Source organism: Stenella coeruleoalba (genome assembly GCF_951394435.1).
Source record: "Stenella coeruleoalba genome assembly, chromosome: 1".
Classification (NCBI taxonomy): domain Eukaryota; kingdom Metazoa; phylum Chordata; class Mammalia; order Artiodactyla; family Delphinidae; genus Stenella; species Stenella coeruleoalba.
This window is the reverse complement of record NC_137169.1, coordinates 18,590,575-18,611,474: the sequence shown is the minus strand read 5'-3', so window position 1 is coordinate 18,611,474 and position 20,900 is coordinate 18,590,575. Positions and strand designations below refer to the sequence as shown.

At 50.1% G+C, this 20,900-nt stretch overlaps 1 protein-coding gene across 1 annotated transcript; it reads left to right on the top strand.

Annotated features, from left to right (window-relative positions):
- Window positions 1-1,287: 1,287 nt before the first annotated feature.
- Window positions 1,288-19,514, top strand: IL22RA1 (interleukin 22 receptor subunit alpha 1; the record flags this gene model as incomplete). The annotated part of the gene is made up of 8 exons (XM_079922432.1): window positions 1,288-1,330; window positions 5,442-5,574; window positions 6,465-6,643; window positions 8,357-8,532; window positions 13,483-13,621; window positions 17,500-17,621; window positions 17,715-17,834; window positions 18,561-19,514. 8 exons carry the CDS (start codon window positions 1,288-1,290, stop codon window positions 19,512-19,514), a joined length of 1,866 nt encoding a protein of 621 aa, XP_079778558.1.
- Between the last annotated feature and the right edge of the window lie 1,386 nt (window positions 19,515-20,900).

The window sequence follows — 20,900 nt, the reverse complement described above, 5'->3', positions numbered from 1 at the left end:
GACAAAGGAGCCTGGGAAATGTAGTTTCCTGCAATTAATAGGAAAGGACTGGCACAATATCGTACCTTAATCCCCCCAAAGCACAGCTCAAATGTGGCCGTGCTGTCTAACTTTGCCAAAGACTCAGAGATGACAGAAAACAATTACAACACGGAAAAGAAAAACTTAAATACAGATCCCTGGATATCACGGCCTACTACATCCTAAAGCCAAGTCCTCTAGAGCCTCCCTGAGGGTCTGGCTGTCCTGCTATAGGACTCAGCCTGCTGTTGTGTGGCTGGGGCCGGCCAGACTCTCCCCAGAGGCCGAGATCTCTGATCATGTCGACCCTAACCAGAGTCCAGGCCCCTTCAGTCTTCTCTTGAGGCCCAGCAAGAAGAGGAAAATCATTTCCTAAACACCCATCCCAGTGGATTTCATGTTATCCCTGTAGATGCACCTCCACATGGTGGAAAAGCTTGGGCGAGCAGTTTGAGCCTTCATCGTCACAAACCGAAGGCCCATTCCCGAATGTTGCCCCCATCTCTAGCACAGCAGTAAGAGTCACTGAAATCTCTGTTCCATTTTTTCCTAACGTTTTGCAGTTCCCAGACCCCAAAGGTTCAGTGTAGGAGTGCCTGGACTTCTCACCCCCAGCAGCCTCTCTAGGAGGAGTGCCATCCCCCTTGACCCTCAAGCATCCAGCATGGCGGACCTGCTTTAATACGCGGCATAAGCAGGGGCAGCAGACACCCTATATCTCCTCCTACCAGAACGAAGCCGAGGAGTCTAGCTCTTCCTCTGCCACCAGGAACATTCCGGAACATATTTTCTGCTCCTTCATCTGCTCCAGTTGTTTTCCTCAGGGTGAATTCCTGAGGATGGAATCAGTGAGGCAAAAGGTATTTGTAAGTTGCAGGCTTCTGATACCCAGTGCCAAGCTGCTCTCTGATAAGGCTGTATGTCGTGGATTATTTTTACATTTTCTGCCTCTCAGTTCTCTAATAAGGACTGAAGAATCTTGGGATGAATCAGCCACCAGACCAGATAAACAAGCCAGTCTGTCACTGTTGCTGTTTTCTGCAACTAAGAAGGCAACTCCCTTGGATCCCGCCCAGAACCTGGAATTCCGAAGCAATGGGCCAGGTACCTTTGTACCCAGCTCTGCGTGGCTCAGGTCCCACCTCCCCCTCCTTTCCCCGCCCTCATGCCTGGGTGGAGCCAGCTGCCAGGGCGCCAAAGCTTCCCAGCCCTCCCTCTGTGCTCAGTCCAGAGTGGAGACCAAAAGAGGGCTGTGTGCCGGGTCCGATGAGGATGCTGCTGGTCATCCTGGCGGCGGGATCCCTAGTCGGTGAGTGCCGGTCACCCTGTGGTCAGACCTGACCCCCATCCAGGAGCCAATGATCAGAGTCGTCTCCCCCAGGACTGCATCCAGCCCCAGCACGACGAGTTTCAATTTCTTCTCTGCTGGGCTGACCTGGGTGCCGAGTTTCCCTGGAGAAGTAGATGCCAGCTCAGGTTACTGGGAAGGGTGAGAGGGTCCCTCAGACCCTGGGTTCTTCAGAGACTCAGCTGACCCTCAAGACTCTGGGGATACAGCCACGTGTCTGAACTGGGGGTGTGGATCACCCCCCCCCCCCGACTCCAGTGGATGGAGAATTAGCTTAAGGGAGTTAGACATCCCTGGATCCCTCCAATCTTTCTGGTAGAGACTGTACCTCTGTTCCTCTGCTTCTGGCTGGCACTGGCCTCACATGGGGAGGTGAGGGGGCGTCAGGAAGGACAAGGCTTGAGTCCAGCCATTGCCTCCTGCCACGCCCCTGAGGGGGCCTCTTCCAGCCCCTCGTGCCAGACCTGAAAGAGCATTTTCTCCCAGAGGGCCCAGGTCTGCTGCGTTAATAGGTCTTAAAAGACCAGAGCTCTTATGAAAACAGGACGAAAGGGCACAGTTTTCAAATCCAATAAAGTGGATTGTTTTGATGTATCATTATGGAGAACTTCCAGACCAATGCATGAGATCCTAGTTGTCTCTCTGCTCCCTGAGATGTTTAAAAAATTCAGGGAAATTTCTGAGGAAGTGAACGCATAGTCCTGACTGAAGAACGGAGAGGGCTGGCCTCTGCAAGGCCCCTTCTACCTTAAGTGCAGGATGGAGGCCATAAAGGGCCACAGCTGTGCCCTGCAGGTGCTGACCAGGTCCACAGCGCTTTCAGCTGCCACCCGGGCTCTCCAGTCCGTCCTCCCCCTGGCATCAAACGGAACATTCACAGCACACTGGACTCATTGTGATCTAGGGAGACTTGATGCACCTCCCAAGAGACCTCAGACATGTCCTTCCAGACCCTCACCCATTCCGGTTGGAAGACTTAGAGGCTCTTGGCCCTTTACGATGGGGGACACAGGGGAAGCAGCCCTTAGGAGGTTGTTAGGAGTCAGTAAGGTCACTCTAGAGCCCCAGGTGCCTTCACCCCCGGCATTCTTAGGCTGATTCCAGAACATGTTTGAACTGATTTTGTTTGTTTGTTTGTCCTTAGCTTCCCACCTAGTTGACATAGACTTGTTTTTTTCAAGCAAATGAGAAAACTTCCTTTGATCACATCTCCCAGGCTGTCAGTTTCTAGACAATACATATCTCCCCACGATTTCACAATGTAGACTTTCACCCAGGAAGTGCAGAACCGACGTGGGCTGAGGAACCGGTGACGGATTTGAGGAGGAAAAGGAATGAGTGGGCGAGAGGAGACAGAAGATCTTGTTAGCCCTCAACGCCTCCTCAAAGAGAGGGGCCAGCCAAGGTCCACCCATACAACTTCAGGAAGCCAACTTGAGTTCCCTCCTGAAACGTGGCGCCCACTTCCACCCAACCTGGGCCCTTCACCACCCAAGCATGTCCCAACCTCAGCCACTCACCTCCTGCAAACCCACATGCGCCCCCAGGACACGGACCCTAACCAGCAACCCTCCCACTGCAGACCCTAGCCAAGCCCACCCCCAGACACACCCTGGCCTTCTCTCAAATCCCACCCTCTCTCTTGCCTGCCCTTGACCTCACCACCTCGCCAAAAGCCACCATTGAGCTCGGACTTCAAGTGCACTCCCTCCCTCAACTTAAGACCCAGCCCTGAACCCACGCCCCTCCCTCCAGAACAGACCCCAATTCTGCCCGGACTCGGGTCCAAACAAGGTACCAGCCACAACTCGAGTCTCGGCACACATCCATCACGTTGGCTAGAGGCAGAAGGAACCCCCTGGTGCCCTAGGCCCCGTTCTGGGGGCTCCAGGAAGCCTGGAACACAAAGAGTTCTGCAGCTGCTGGGCCTGGTCAACCCAGATTGAAAGAGGAATGTGGCCTTAGGTCTAACATGTGGATGCACAGCAGGGTTGGACTGTCCTAATATACTTCCCCTTCCCCACAAATGCCTCCCTTACAGAAATACTGTATGTAGACTTGGGGTGGAGGGGTGAATAACCCTCCACTCCCTCACACTCTGGACCTGCTGGTGCACACGGTCACGGGGGAGTGGGGGAAGGGAGGTACACACACATCATACCAAAGACACGTGTACCCTCAGACCCCAAGGCCTTGACTCAACCGGATCTGCACCTGTTCATTTCCCACCCCAGTCAACCTCTGAGCATGCGCAGAGCCAGCTGCCGACTCTGGCCGCCATTCTCGTGCGCTCTCTTCCTTTCCACAGACCGAGCCAGGAGGGCTGAGAGAAGAGATTTGTAAATCGAGGGCTCTCATTTACAGTGAAGATTGCTTTGGGGGCAATGCCCCCTCCCAGCTCCTCTTCTTGGGGCTCTGGCCTTTGCTGCCCCTTCCTTGCCCCACTGTATCCACCCCACAGGCAGCCTAACGCTGTGATGGGCATTGCAGGCCGCCTCTCTGAGCCTCAGTTTTTCTCATCCATTAAATGGGCATAATGATAGTACCTGCCTCATCAGGTTGTCAGGAGGATTTGATAAGGAGACTTAGCCCAGTGCCCGGCACTTTACGTGCATTTCAGACATGTCAGCTGCTGCAGTGGTCATTATTGTTTATCTTTAGGTAAGTCCAATTATTCCCATTTTAGAGCTGAAGAAATTGAAGTTCTAGCTGCTTAAACAGCTTCCCCAAGGTCATGCTGCCCATATGTAGCCTCAGTCAGAATCCACCTCCTACGAAATCCGTGTGGCAGGGGAAGGTGCCTTTGCCCTCCTCAGAAGGAATGTGGAGGGTGGGCAGGGATTGGTTCAAGCGGCAGAGAGGCAGGAATTCACAGACATCTTCTCCACCGTTGTCCGAAATTACTGACTCCGGGCAAGTTACTTCTTCGACAGTCAACATTTAGTTGAATACCTCTAAAATATTCCATTGGATGGGCTTCCCTGGTGGCGCAGTGGTTGGGAGTCCGCCTGCCGATGCAGGGGACACGGGTTCGTGCCCCGGTCCGGGAAGATCCCACATGCCGCGGAGCGGCTGGGCCTGTGAGCCATGGTCGCTGAGCCTGTGCGTCCGGAGCCTGTGCCCCACAATGGGAGAGACCACAGCAACGAGAGGCCCGCGTATCGCAAAAAAAAAAAAAAAAAGAAAAGAAAATTCCATTGGTGAGGACGCTAACTTCAGATGGTGTTGAGAAATGAATGAACACAACAGCATGTGTTGGCAAGGCTATGGAATCATTGCACCACTTAAACTTTGCTGGTGGGAATAGGAGATGGTGCAGCTGCCGCTTTGGAAAACAGTTTGGCAGGTCTTCAAAAAGTTCAGCATACGATCACCGTACGACCCAGAAATCCCACTCCTAGCTGTATACCCAAGAGGACTGAAAACATGTGTCCACTTAAAAACTTGTGCACAAACGTTCACAGCAGCATTATTCAAAATAGCCAAAAAGTGGAAACAACCCAAATGTCCATCGACTGATGAGAAGATAAACAGAATGTGGTCTATCCACGCGGTGGAACATGATTCAGCCATAGAAGGAAATAAGTGCCCAATTCATGCTGTAATATGGATGGGCCTTGAAAACATGATGTTCAGTGAAAGAAGCCAGACACACAAGGCTGCATACTGGAGGCCTCTTTACAGGAAATGTCCACACAGGCAAATCCACCGAGGAAGCAGATTATTGGCTGCTGAGGCTGGGAGGAGGGGAGGGGTGGGAGTACTGCTCACGGATACAAGGTTTCTTTGTGGGCGATGAACACATCCTGGGACTAGATTAGCCGCAACAGTTGCACAATTTTGTGAATATATTAGGAAACCACAGAATTGTGTGCTGTAAAGTGGTGCATTTCATGGAATGAGAATCATAGCTCAGTACCAAGGAAAAAAGAAGTGAAGGGGAGCGGGACTGGTCAGTTAGCACATTCTCCGCTGAGTGAGTGCTGGCTCGCCCCTCAGGGCGGGCAGCTTGCTACAGGGCTGGGGCAGAGTCTTTGTGCCCTTCTGCTCACCCTTCTCTCACTTTCTGCAGCTCACTTCGCTGAGGACACCTCAGATCTTCTTCAGCACGTGAAATTCCAGTCCAGCAACTTCGAAAACATCCTGACGTGGGACAGCAGGCCGGAGAGTGCCCCAGACACCGTCTACAGTGTGCAGTATAAGACGTAGGCGTCCCTCCAACACAAGCCCTTTTGACTCTGCTCTGGAACCAACCCCTCCAAGAAAACCCTTCCTTGTTCCTATGTCCCCACGCCCCCCGCCCGGACTGGTGTCACACAGCGACCCTCCCCCAGACATAGCTTTGCTCCTTTATGTTTCTTCTGCAGGGGGAGGTTAGGATAATGGTTACAAGTACGGGCTCTGAGGACAGACGCCAGCTCTCTCCCTATAACTCCGGGCGGTTGGGTAACCTCACCAAGCCTACATTTCCTCATCCATGAAGTAAAGTTAGCAATAGTACCTTCCTCATAGGGTTGTTAGGTGGGTTCCATGAGACATTCATCAGCACGTGTGCCTGGCAAACAACAAGCCCCCAATCATTGCTTTATACTGGGTTAGACTGGGTCAACGAAAAGTCGTGCCCACCCCCTCCCGGGCCCCCACCCCGCCCCGTTCCCGCTCATCTCCTCTCCCAGGCAGGAGAGGAGGGTACATGGGCTCAGGAGTCTGCAAACCTGGGTTCCATTCCTGGTCCTGCCACTTCATCCTGTGGCAAGGCACTTGCCCCCTCCGAGGCCCAGGTCCCTCATCTGTCGATGGAGCTAACAGTGCGCAGAAGGTGAACTCAGGCTGGCTGGGTTCACATCCTGGTTCCCTGCATGCATGCCTCAAACGCCTGGGCAAATTTTACTTCCTTAACCCCCAGCTCCCCTACTTGAAAAGGAGGGAGAATAATGCATGAACCTCACAGCACCGTAGTGAGGATCACCCGCATAAAGGGCCTGGGTACACGTGCTAAGCAAATATTCAATATCGTTATCATTATTAATAAATGACAGGCTTGGTTCCAAGCCTGTTCACGAAAGGTGTGCTCTGGCCCTTCCCTTGTCCACAGTTATGGAGAGACAGAGTGGCAGGCAAAGGAGGGCTGCCAGCGGATCACCCGGAAATCCTGCAACCTTACCATGGAGACAGGCAACCTTACGGATTTCTACTACGCCCGGGTCACCGCCATCGACGCGGGAGGCCAGTCCGCCACTAAGATGACCGACCGGTTCAGCTCACTGCAGCACAGTGAGTGCCAGCCCCTCACTGCAACGGGTGCGGGACGGGAAAAGGATGGCCTCTTAGGGCCCAGAAGGGCTCTGCCTCCCAGGGCCAGTTAGGGATGTGGCTTTTTAGGGAAGGCGCCCTCAACTGGACAGCATCCCCAGTGTGGTCTTTCATCTTTCTCCATCTCCATCCCCACCTCCCTAGTTCAGACCACCTTAATCTTGCCACTTGAGTGCAACCAAGGCCCCCCTAACTCGGTCCTCCTACTCCTGCCTTGACTCTTTTCCGATCCTTGGTCTTGGTCTCGGCTTCAACATCACCTCCTACGTGAGCATCCCCACCGCCAGCCTCAACAACCCCGTTTCACTAGGTCATCGTCTGCTATTCTCCGTCGCCATGAACTGTTCGCTGGCTTCAGAGCTCAGATCACAGTCTGCAGTTACTGGGTTTGCTGGCATTTACATCATCTGCCTCCCTTACTGAAAGGGAGCTCCATGAGGGCGTGTGTGGCAGCGGAACCCCCTGTGTTCCCAGCCCTTAGCATAGCACCTGGCACGTAGGAGATGCTCAATACGCAGTTGATGAAGGATTGAGTGGATGGATGGATGGACGGATGGATGAGTTGCCAAACTCCTCACACATGTTAAGTAGGTGACGTTCACTAACTGATTTAAAAGCCACAGGGTTTCTTAAGAAAATAAAAAATAAAGTTAAACAAGTTATTTTATATTGTTTCTTGGCTTGTTCAGTTAATGCATACTTATTGTAGAAAATTTGGAAAATATAGAAATACACAAAGAAAAATAAAAGTAGGCCCAACTAATCTGAACACTTAAACATAACCGCAGCTACTAGCAACTGTATCTACTCTTTTGTGATCTGGTTGGTTGGTTAGTTGTTTTTTATATGATGGTATCGTGAACCTTTTCCCATGTCATTAAATATTTCTCCACAACACGATATTTCACGGCTGCAAACATGATCCATTCTATGGAGGTACTCTAATTGACTTCCCTAATTCCTTTTTGGAGGACCCTTAACTCAGTTTTATAAACAACACTGAAACGAACATTCTTCTAGCTCAGATCTTTTTAATCCTGGAGGTCAATGGACTCTTGGGGACTTTCTATAAATTAGCTTCGGGGGAGTGAGGTTCATGAAACCCTGAAACTGAGTGCAAGATTTTTATATATGTACACTTTGGGGGAGAAAAGAACCATAGCATTCAAACCATAGCATTCAAATTCCCAAAGGGGTCTATAAACCAGTCAAGGTCGTTTGGTTATTTGGAAATTCCATCTTGAGAGAGGTTGAAGTTTAGGCCCTTTGAGGCTGAATCAGTAATATTGGGCACTGCAAACATTGTTTGGATATGTAGTTGAACCATCAGTCCCCAAAGCTGTCATTGCCAGTAGACTAGGGGGCAGGTGCTCCTGGAAGACTCAGGTAGGGATGTGTGGAGGCTGGGACAAGGGTATGATCAGCCTAGGGGTCCAGGGCCCCTCTCCCTGGGCTCTTCCCACTCACCCTTGGTCACCCCTTTGCCAGCCTTACACCCAAACACCAGTTGCTTCTCTTCTCACCTGTTCATTTAGCTGATGCTTTCAGAAGCATGGCTGGGGTTGGGGTGGGAGGGGGTGGAAAGCAGTCATTTCCCAAGGTCCAAGGCAGCCTCTCAGACACTCCTGGCTGATTCTAACTTTTCATTTCTTTTTTCTCTCTCCCTTTTTCCAGCTATCATCAAACCACCTGATGTGACTTGTATCCCCAAGGTGAGATCCATCCAGTTGATTGTCCATCCCACCTACACGCCCATCCACACAGGGAATGGCCACCGGCTAACCCTGGAGGATATCTTCCAGGACCTGTTCTATCACTTAGATCTGCACATCAACCACACCTACCAAATGGTAAATGAAGGGTAAATATATGTGCCACCTTGGTCCTTCCCTGCCTCAGAAACCCATTTCCCTCTCTGCATTGCTTCAAGTAGAAAGGAGATGTGTTCTATAAATCAGCGTTTCCCAAAACACGTCTACAGCCTACCTCTTGTAGATGCACACACACAATAGCATGCTAAAGCCTCTGACAAGTACTGCAAAGTCAAGACTCCAGTTTCAATTTGCTTAATGCAACTTCTCTCGCATGTATTTGATCAGAGAAACTCCTTTTATTTTGCATTACATGTATTTTTTTCTTGCCTAATGCCTTCTAACATCCAGGGGAACAACTTCTATTAACATCCTCAGGTGTCCACATTGGAAAATGCTGGAATCAATTTCTACTGCTGCAGTTCTTTCTGCTGGTTCTCCACTTTCCGTGGGAACTGGATACAGACAGTGTCTTAAGATCGGGAATACTGAAAGGTGGAAGGCAAAGGCATAAATTGTCAAATGTTATACATTTCTTTTTGTATTCAAAAGATAAAATACGTAGTGTTTCCCCCGGCAGTGTGTGCCACTGATTCACAATTACATTGAATGACTATTCCTGCACTCAAGGAGCTTATAATCTAATGGGTGGGGAGAGAGTTAAAACAAGAATTCAAATTCATACAGCTATAGGTAGAGGGAAATAAGAGAGTTGTGTGGGACAGAATGGAGGCTGGGAGGGGAGAGAGGAGATGTCAGCTCAGAGAGATCTGGAAAGACCTCTAGAACAGAAAACTTTCTGGTGCTGATATCAATTTCTGAGGTGTGCCAGGTAATATATGCTTCTTATTGTGTCATTTAATCTTCGTCACAAAACCTATGAGGTAGTTGCTCTTATCTCCTTTTCTGAATGAGAAAACAGAGGTTCAGAGAGGCTAAGTCACTTCCTCAAGATTGTTCAGCAAATAATAGCATAGTCAAGATTCAAATCCAGCTTTGTTCCAAGCCCACATTCCTCCCCTCCCTGCTCCACTGGCCTACACTGTCCCACAGTGATCAGAGAGAGAAGCAGGAACGCTTAGGATATTGTTGGAAAGCACAAAACTGCCCATTTGGGCTGAAGTGTAGGGACATGTAGAATAGTTTCTCAAAACATGGTCCCAAACCAATGGCATCAGAATCTCCTGCAGCCTTTGTTTAAAATGCAGGTTCTTGGGGACTTCCCTGGCGGTCCAGTGGTTAAGACTTCGCCTTCCAATGCAGGGGGTGCGAGTTCGATTCCTGGTTGGGGAGCTAAGATCCCACATGCCTCACGGCCAAAAAACAAACAAACAAAAAACCCATAAAATGCAGGTTCTTGGGCCCCCTTATAATCCGCTTCATCAAATTCTAGCGTTGCACCCCTGGGATCTGAATTTTAGTGAGCAACCCAGTGCTTCTTACTCACTCTGAAGTTTGAGAAACACTGATGGAGAGGAACAATGCTAACCCTAAGAAGACAGGCTGGGACCATGCCATAGAGGTCGGGAGGGCGGATGGGGGAATCTTTATTTATTTCAGTAGTCGGGGAGCGATTAGAGATTACAGAGCAGGGAGTCTTTATCACAACTAATTTTTGGCAAATATTTGAATATTTGAATTATTTATTTGAAATATTTGAATATTTTATTGTTATTGATTTATCACTTAATTCAGTTTGTGATCAGAGAACATATTCCGTATGATTTCAGTCCTTTATGGAGACTTGTTTTATGGCCCAGCATATGGGCTATCGTGGTGAATGTTCCACGTGCACTTGAAAAGAATATGTATTTTGCGGGTGTTTGGTGGAGTGCTCTATAAATATCCATGAGATAAAGGTGGCTAATAGTAGTATTCATATCTTCTATGTCTTTCCTGACGTGGGGGAGGTCTGTTATTCTCTTAATTGCCGAGAGTATTACCATCTCCAGCTCTGATTGTGGATTTGTCTGTTTTCCCTTTTAATTCTGTGCATATCTGAAGGTTTATTATCAGACACATACACCTTTATGATTGTTATTGCCTCCTGGTGAATTGACCCTTTTATCATTAGGAAATGTCCCTTTTTATCACTACTAATACTTTTTTCTATTGAACTCTACCTTATCTGCTGTTAATATAGTTACTCTAGCCTTCTCATATTTATCATTTTCATTGTATATCTTTTTACGTCCATCTATTTTCAACCTACCTGTGCCTTTATATTTAAAGTGTATCTCTTGTAGACAGCATTCTGACAGTCTTTCCCTTTTTAAAATTTGAGACATAATTCACATACCACAAACTTCACCCCTGTAAAGTGTAGGATTCAGTGGTTTTTAGTATATTGAAGAAGTTGTCCAACCGTCACCACCATTTAACTCTCTCTATTCTATTTTCAGGTTCTCTGACTATTCTGTCATCTCCAATCTGTTGTTAAAACCATTCAGTGGGAATTTTTACTTTAGATATTGTATTTTTCAGTTCTAACGTCTCTAATTTTTATAGTTTCTAGTTTTTATAGTCTCTAGTATTTATAGTTTACGCTACTGAAAATTCCTAGTCATTCTGTCATTATGAGCACGTTTTCCTTCACTTCCTGAGCATAGTTATACTAGCCACTTTAACACTGTCTGATAATTCAAACATTTTGGTCATCTTGGGATAGGTCACCATTAACTGTCTTTTCTCCTGAACATGGATTACATTTTCTCTTTCTCTATGTGTCTAAAAATTTTGGAACGCATCCTGGACATTGTGAATGATATGTTGAAAGGACTCTGGATTCTGTCATATTCCTTCAAAGAGTATTGATTTTTGTTTGTTTCTTTGTCTTAGTAGGCAGTGAATTTGGCTGAACTTCAAACTCCAAAATCTCAGTTCAGTAAAGTCCAGTTGAAACTTTAGCTGGGCTGCTTGGAATCTACCCTGCTCATGCATACTTCAGGCACCAGCCAGGGATTTGGGCAAAGTTTATACACAGAATTCAGGCTCTCTCTCTATGAACCTCTCCTATCTGTGATTTCTCCCTCACTTTCCCACTTTTGTGATTGCCCTGAACTCTGTCTTCTGGTTACTCAAACCAGTAAGATTACAAGGTTTTTAATCTAGGTTTCACCCACTCCACATGGTATAAATGGGGGCCTGCCTCCAGGCTACAGGACATTAAAAAAGAGAGAGAGACTCATTCAGTGCCATTCCCTTCCTCCTTTCTCTGGTATCTGCCTGCTTTTACTTACTTTCCAATGCCTATAGGTAGTTTTTATTTTGGCCAGAGTTTATAGCTGTTATTTTATGGAAGGTTGGTCCAACAGAAGCTATAAATTACTGGGAGCAGGAAGAGGAGAGATCAAATGTAAAAATGAAAGAGTGATCAGGGTGGGAAGTCAGGGGGGCTATTGCAATGGTACTAGACTGGAAATGAGAAGGGCCTGAACCAGGGGGGCGGCAGTGAACACCAGGGGAAGGAGGACTCTTGGGGCCTTGACAACTCTACTGGGGTTAATTTCAACCATATGAGTTCCACAAAACAATAAGCTGTTAAATCCATTCATGCACTTCTTCACCCACTTTCACCCCCTTCAAAAGAAAAAACAACAAATAACCCTAAATCTTGGCCACCATGTGCCAGGAAAAAAGAAGGCATAGCTGAAACGCAAAGGACCAAAAAGAAAATTCTTAGCTTTTAAGCTCCCAAGAACATAGCTCCTGGCCCTTTAAAGAAAAGTTTATGGATTATTTCAGAGTAATCAGATACAAAGGATTTGAGAGGGATTTGTCAAGAATGGTTTTAAGGTTTGAGCCTTGGAGATTAGAACAAGAGGGACATTATGAACAGAATTAGGGAATCAAACACAGGTGCGGGTTTGGGGTTGGAGATGGGGCAGGACCCAGAGAGAGGAGATCAGGATGTTTGGACATGTCAAGTTACAGATGCCCACGGACTGCTGTCCAGCAGGACGCTGGCGGTGTGTGCCAGGAACTCCATAGCTCTTAGGTCAGTTTGGGGTTATCCGCACATTGCTGATCACCAGAGCCACGGGTCCAGAAAAGATCACTAAGTGAGAAAATATGTGGAAAGAGAAGAAAGAACGGGTGAAGAGTGAAACTTGCAGAACAACACCGAGGGGCTGAAACCAGTAAAAGAACAATCGGAGAGGTAGGAGGAGAACCAGAATGATGGAATGAGGCAGCCGAGGGAAGAGTTCAAGGTCAGAGAGGTTCGAGACATACAAGAGGGCAAGAACTGAGAAGAAGCTCTAGCGGAAGGATGGGCAGATGCAAAGGAGCAAGGGCTTACTTCAGAAGCAGAGTGTTTGCAGGAGCGATGGGCATTCAACATCACCAGAACCTAAAGGACCAAGCGGGCTCTAGGGAGGGAAGAGTGTACAAAGGGAGCAAGGACCTGTAATATGACCCGGGCCATCAAAGGATTTTCAACAGAGGAGCTTTGTAATTATGTTAATTGTTTAGAAAGATCACTGTGGCGCCAGGACAAAGTTGGAAGTAGACAGGGACAAAACCAGAGACTGGTGACCAGTAAGGAGGCCACTGCAAGAGTCCAGGCCAAAGATATTGAGGCCCAGTTAAGGCAGAAGCAATGAGGAGACAAGAGAGGGATGGATATTCAAAGCGTTTTTGATATTTTATTTTGAAAAAGGGGGGGAAGAGGAGAACTGGAAGAAGGAAGAATGGTGGGGTGTTGATGATGGTGGTGATAATAACAGCAGCTAGTATTTAGAGAGCGCATGCTGTGTGCCAGAAACTGTCCAAGGGACAGTGCGTGAAGCTCGCATCTGATTGGATTTAGGGAGAAAGCGAAGGTAGGGGAATGGAAATGGAGCACTGCAGGCTGACCTACCCGTTTATGGTTTGGGCAGCTGGTGGTACCATTTTACTAAGTGCAGTAACCCAGGCAGAGGTGTAGGCAGGCTCCACATAGAGGCTGGTGTGTAAGAGATGCTGTTCTGTGTTCTCTGTCAAATTCAGCACCTTGGAGGCAAGCAGAGAGAATTTGAGTTCTTTGGCCTGACCCCTGACACGGAGTTCCTTGGGACCATCGTGAGTTTAGTTCCAACCTGGTCCAAGAAGAGCATCCCCTACATGTACCGAGCGAAGACGCTGCCAGGTAAGTTCAGCTGAAGCCAGAGGGAACTGGGACTCCTGAATTCAAACCTTGACTCTGTGCTTTCCCCCCTGTAACCAAGGTGAGGCTTGACAGTGCTCTAGAAAACCACAGAAGGATTACTAGTGTATTATTAAAGTCAATCTTTGTTTATTCGTAAACGAGTTAGCTGTTGGGTTGTCGTAGCAAATGTTTAATCTACACCCTCCAGCCTATGTCTGAATTTCCTCTCTCTGGCAAGCTGCATGTGTATCCTGGCAAAGCAAATTCACCTTGATGTTAACTCAAGTGAGAGATCCCAGGAAATAATCTGCAGATGGGAGAGCAGAGAAGATAACAAAGATCCCTCAGGACCTTCTAAAGTCAAATAAAAATAACAGTGATTATAATAGCATTTCTGCAGTGCCAACCAGGGACCAGACACTACGAAACACAGTTCTCGTGCTTCTGTGAAGCATCTTTGTTCCATTGAGGAAACTGAGGTTCAGAGTGGTTAAGTAACTTGCCCAAGATTGCACAGGTGGTGAGGAATGGAACTAGGCCTAATTCCAGAGAACACGTTCTCACCACTGCACTACTATAGAAAGAGTTTTGAGTCATTGGCTCAGCGGGATGGTGTCCCATCCCACTCGACTCTAGCATATTGAAACTCGACTCTCATCGTAAGCATCATGATGTTTTTATTACTGCTTATTTTCATAGAGATAGAAATGTAATGCTCCAAGTTTAGAGGATGAAAAAAGCGATCGCATTGGACTGGATGGATTTGGAAAACAGTCTCTACTTTAGTCATCTTGTTTAGATTAATGATGTCAGTAGGTGATTTCTGTTCTGATGAATAGAAGCGAGGCAGCTGCTAGAGGCTGGGCCCGAGGGTATAACTGCAGCTTGGTAGAAACATCATAGGGTAGGTTCTGGTTCTCAGCTTTGATCAGAAACTCAGCTCATCGGTTTCCCCAAAAGCCCACAAGAGACTGAGTTCTCCACCTGAGCCCCAGTGCATTTGTTTTCATGGGAAGATATGCCTGGCGGAAGAACAGCCAGCACTGACCTCTTGCACGGGGCATGCCCTTCCCAGGGAAAGGGCCACATGAAGACCAGAATAGAACTTGGCAATAAGAGAACTAGAAAAAGGAAACCAACTTCACAGGCACTGAGTTGGGAGCGTGTATATGATTTGTGACTCTCCCCTGGACCTTCTAGATAACTGTCATTCATTCCTGACCCGCCCCTGCCCTCCTGCTTATTGACAACATGTGGGCCACTCCACCCATATCCTTCTGTTCGTTTGTCCTTACGTGATCTAGCTCATGATATATCATTTTTCTCTAAGACTGTAGCTGCTTTTAAATGAATCATACTTCATGGTGGCTATTTCTTGGTGACATATAGAAAGCACCTTATCCTTTATAATCAAGTATATTAATAACAATTCCTACCATTTATTAAGTACCTACTCTATTGCCAAACACTGTGTTAAATTCTTTCCGTATATTATCCCATTGAACCCTTATAACAATCCCGCAAGTTGTATAGCATTATCCCCCTTTTACAGAGGAGGAGCTCTGGCTCAGACAGGTTAAGCAACTTGCCGGTGACCACACAGCTGGTCAGTGAACCTAGTTAAGTTCATCTGATCCTGAAGCCTGGGCTCTAATCACCACTTGGCCATTTTGTTTAGAGCCTATGCCCTCTACTGCACATTTATTCCTCTTACTTCCGTATCATAATGAAACGTCCTGCCCTTGACCGTGTATCCAGGGGTCTGTCTTATCCCCAGAGCCCAGAAGCCCTCCTTTATCTACCTCTCAGAATGTGTTGGACCATCATCCCAGCATCTTTTTTTTTTTTTTTTTTTTTTTTCTGCGGTACGCGGGCCTCTCACTGCTGCGGCCTCTCCCGTCGTGGAGCACAGGCTCTGGACGCGCAGGCTCAGCGGCCATGGCTCACGGGCCCAGCCGCTCTGCGGCATGTGGGGTCTTCCCGGACCGGGGCACGAACCCATGTCCCCTGCATCGGCAGGCGGACTCCCAACCACTGCGCCACCAGGGAAGCCCCATCCCAGCATCTTGATGCTGGAAAGGGCTCTATGTGTTGGCCCACCCCATATCTTAATTTTACAGAGAGGAAACGGAGTCATCATTGTGTAGTGGCTGTGAGAATGAGCTTTGGAATTATACATGTCAATCCTGGCTTCTCCACTGAGTAGCTGTGTGACCTTGTTCAAGTCACTTAACCTCTCTGAGACTCAGCTTCATTATCTGTAAGGAGCGAGCATCCATGGCCATCTGTTTGGTGGGATAACATTGGTAGAGCACCCCACACAGTGCATGGCATGTAGAAAGAGTTCAATCATCGCTGGCTACTGTTATTAATAAATGGAGACCAGAGAGGGTCGTGCAGAAGATGAGGGTCTCATCAGTGGCTGAGCCAGACCTCTAACGCCCGACATTCCAGTGTTGCTTCCATTATTTCTTCCTACTTCCCTGTGAGTGAAATGGCAGAAATGTTCCAAGTCCCTGCCCTGTCCTGGTACAGGGAGCAACAGTTTTCCAGTTACATTAGGCATGTCATGTAGAGACATTTGGGTCCTGTCTTCTCCCTGGTGGAAGTACATGTGACAGGGGAAGTGGGAAGCTGAAGTGGGAAGCTGACGAGAGAGGCCCAAGCCACAGGGGCTGGGGGAGGAGCGAGGAGTGGGCTAGAAGTAAAGGCTCCAGCAATTCCCAGGGTTCGCAGTCATTGCCAAGGTCACTGGCAACTGATGATCAACTCCCCAAGCTGAAGCCACACAGGGGCCAGGAACAGAAGGAGGGTGACTTGGAGAGTCAAGACCCCCAGGTAATACAAACCTCCAGTTTTAACAAAAACTCCAGCTACCTCTTCCTTACCAAGCCACTCGCCAGTCCCACTTGAATTGGTGACAGGAAGTGTGTCATGCCAAGACCTGGCTGCACACACCCATCCCAAAGATGCAGGGCCATAGGGAAGAGGCTCAGCATAGAGCCCTTAGCCATCCTCTCCTTCCGTTTTCAAAAAGGTGGTGCCTCCCCAGGCTCCCTCCTGAGTGAGGTCTTCCCAGCTCAGATCTTGGTAGACAGGTGGGGAGGACAGACCCCTCCCATTGTCACATCTCCCCTCCCTTTGCCTCTTTCCCCTGCCCCCACCAGGAAGGCAGGACTGTCCTTAGACCCAGGCAAGAGGGACCCTTTTCTGAGCCCCGCACCTTAGAGGGCCCCGCTCCAGCCCCGCTCTGGCCGTGGCCCTCCCCGCAAGATGAAGAGTCCTTAGGTCCACATGGGCATATCCCCATGGAACCTGTGAGCTCTGAAATTCCCTATACAGATGGCCAGAGCCTGTGTCCAGTCTCGGCAGATCTCCTCCTTGGGTCTTTTTTCCAGAGGGCAGACACTCTGTTGATGTTTAGGCCCTCGGCCCAAAGGGTGGCCAGCGGGTGGGTATTTGTAGGCGGCGTGGATGAGCTTGGCCATGAGCCCATATCCTTGGGCGTGAGGCCCCTGGCGGTGTGGGCGGGAGCCAGGCTGGGCCTGTGGGAGCTTCCCCCTGCACCTCCACCTTTCCGCACAGCACCCTGAGGCGTCCAAGAATCAAAAATCAAGCCTTCCGGGTTGTTATGAAAAGTATATCTGTCAAGGTGGGAGCACAGAACGTATTTTATTTAACAATGTAAAAACATGATGAAATTCCGAATATTTAGACGTATGGTGTGTGGCCCTCCATTTGCACCGGGCCCTGTAAGTACTGGGGATAGGAGAGGCCTTCCCAAGCCTGGCCCGAGAGGCAGGGGAGGAAAAGGCCCAAGTTGGCGGTACCCACAATGGCAGCCTCACCCTTCCTGTTCTGACCTCTTACTCACCTAGATCAGACGTGGACCTACTCCTTTTCCGGCGCCTTCCTGTTCTCCATGGGCTTCCTGGTCGCAGGGCTCTGCTACCTGAGCTACAGATACATCACCAAGCCGCCTCCGCCTCCCAACTCCCTGGTGAGCAGGGGCCCCGGGGAGGATGGAGAGGCCGAGGGGAGGGCACGGGCCCCGGGACCCCGGCTCTCCCTCATTTCTCCCTCCAACCTAAAGATGTGGCTGGCAACTCCCCCGGTGTGCGGAAGAGATCTAGGGAGAAGGAAGACAAGGCATGGAATAGAAAACCCACCTGGCTTCAAGGGGGCGCACACCCTGTCTGAACCGGCAGCCCAGGTACTGCCACCTGGGATCGCAGGCCCACTGTTGCCACATCTTCACATTTTCTCCAGCGAAGTCAGAATTTCAGATTGTAATGTGAAATCTCCCATGTTTCAAATCTTAGTTTAATTTTTTTAAACTAAACCCCTGCAAACCATACACGTCACATCGGCAACCCAAGTCTGGCCACCAGAGCTGCATCTTCGTTAAAGCAGCCATGCCCGCTGCAGAGCCTGCACAGTCTGGGGCTCGCAGAGACGGCTCACGCCCATCCGCCCCTCCAAGTCAAGACCAGATGAGCCATTTCCTGTAGAACTCTCCGGGCCTCCCCTGTCCCCCATTCTTCCCCACCTTTCTCCCCGCGTGAGGCCCTTAGGGACCCAGAGCTCAGGAGCAGTTGAGCCAGCAACTGGGGAGCATTCCCCAAGGGCACCCCAAACCCGAGCCAGCTGCTTCCAGAGTGCCCGCCTCCTAGAGAAACCACAGCCTACCCGCTCTCCCTAGACAACCAGCCTCTGGAAGCGGCCCTCAGCTAACAGGCCGGGAGCCCCGTCCCTTCACAGAGGCTCCAGCACTTAGAGGAATCCCTGGGAAGGGATACAGGGCTCACACATCGTGGAAAAGCCCCCAGGTGGTCTACCCCTTCCCCTCCACCCCCAGCCCTGTGGAGGACCGCGGCACGCACGGCACCCTCAGGGAGCTTGAACACACCCTAACGGGCACACTGTTCTCCCTGCACAGGATGTCCAGCACGTACTGACCTTCCAGCCTCTGCAGTTCATCCAGGAGCACATCTTAAGCCCCGTCTTTGACCTCAGTGGCCCGAGCAGCCTGACGCAGCCTGTCCAGTATTCCCAAGTCAAGGTCTCCGGGCCCATCGAGCCTCCAGGAGCCCCACCGCGACACAGCCTGTCTGAGGTCGCCTACCTTGGGCAGCCGGACCTCTCCATCCTCCGGCCCTCTGGCGGGCCACCTCTCCAGACACTCCCCCCACTGCCCTATGCCCCCCAGGCTGCCCCTGAGGGCGGGCCCCTGTCCTATGCACCTCAGGTAACCCCCCAAACTAAACCCCCCTCCTACACTCCCCAGGCCATCTCGGAGGCCCAGCCTCCTTCCTACACCCCTCAGGCCACTCCGGACAGCTGGCCTCCTTCCTACGGGATATGCGGGGAAGGCTCTGGCAGAGACCCCCCACCTATGACACCCTCTGGTCCCAAACACCTCGGAACCAAAGGTCAGCTCCAGAAAGAGGCACCAGCTGGAAGCTGCAGCCCAGGTGGCCTTTCTCTGCAGCAGGTGACCTCCTTAAATATGGAGGACCCCCAAGAAGTAAAATCCTTCCACCAGCATCTGGGGGTTCACACGGACAGAGAACCTGACTCTGATGTCGTACGCAGAGGAGAGCCAAGGACACGAAGCTATGTAAAGGGCCAGCTGCCCCTCCTCTCCTCTGTCCAGATCGAGGGTCACCCCGTGTCCCTCCCTTTGCAGACTGCTTCCCGCCCATGTTCCCCCACAGACAAGGGTCCGAGTCCCTGGGGCTTGCTGGAGTCCCTCGTGTGTCCCAGTGATGAGGGTCCAACAACCGAGACTGAGGCCCAGAGCCCAGGCCCTCGGGCCCCAGACCTGGAGTCGCCCATGGAGCTGGACTCTCTGTTCAGAGGCCTGGCCCTGACGGTGCAGTGGGAGACCTGAGCGGGAACAGGGTGAGCCTGGGGCTTCTTCCTGTCCCCACCCTCACCTCGCATCCTTGGCCGTCACTCCCGCACCCAGCGGCGCTGCGCACTCTGCAGCCCAGCCCCGGGTGAATGCCCTTGAGGAACCAGCAGAAGGAGGATGCCGGACCCCTGCCGTGGCTGAGCTCCCTTTGGAGAAACAGGCATGAGAAGGGCTCCAGCCAGAGAAGTTACAGAAGTGCCTCATATACAAACGAGCGAGTGCAAATGAGCATGTGCTCGCCAAGTTCTGCAGGACAGGACGGGCAGTCAGAGTGCAGGAGCTAACATGGGGAACCTCCCGGAGATCCAGGGCCCAGGATCCTAATACGCTGGACGCAAAGTTCTCCATGAGCCTACCTCTCTTCATTCCCGGCCACTTTCATAATCTAGTTCAGCAGCGTGAGGCCTCTGCCTCCTCTGTGGTTCCCCAAAGGTGAGAAAAGGAGCCTGAAAAAGGACACCTCATAGCAGACTGGGCAGAACCAGAACAACCTGCACTTCTGCCAAGTCCAGAGGCAGCCTGATGGCAAGATTCCAGGGAGGGGTGCGGCCTGCGGCTCATCCCCAACCGAGGCTGCTGCCTGGAATTGCACCATTTCAGTTTCATTCCTCTGCTAGAGGCTTTATCCCAAGTGAAATGCAGGTCCACCAGGGAGGGAGAACACAGAAGCCTCTTCTGTCGACAGGAGTTTCAGACCCTATCCTGGCAGCGGGGTTTGAAAGGAACATAGGGCCATGGGGCAACTGAAGGAGACACAACTACAAACTGTACCTACTTCACAACTTTGGAAACTCAGCCTTGGATTCAGCCCACCTGGGTTCAAATTCCGGACTTTGTACTTAAAAGCCATGTGACTTCAAGCAAATGAATCACTCAAAATCTCAGTTTCCTCATCTGTGTCATGGGGATAATAACACTGACCTCACAGGGTTGTGGTGAGGATGAAATTAAATAATGCCGGCAAAGTGTTTCATAGCGCCTGGCTCATGGGCAGTGCCCAATACACCGTAGTATTTCTTGTTGTGATTTTTAAAAAATAGGACAGTACAGGAGTGACCCACTCCCCCAATTCAGCTTGATTTTGAATCAGGCATTTTCTCATGGGCTTAAATTATCCTGATTTCCTCAGGATTGCTCCAGGCCAAGCTGAAGGAGCTGGATTGTCTAGGAGGGGGCGAGGGAAGGGATTGCAGGAAACAGGGTCCAGGGACACATGGAACCTTCTCCTTGAGTTCATAGGTGGAAGCCGTTTTGGGCGTGGCAGCAGCATTCTCAGAGGACCTTCTTCCCCGACACCCCACCAGAGGCAGCACAGGGCTACCCTGTCCTCCTGCCCTGGCACAGGGTCCTTGTCCGAGCTTT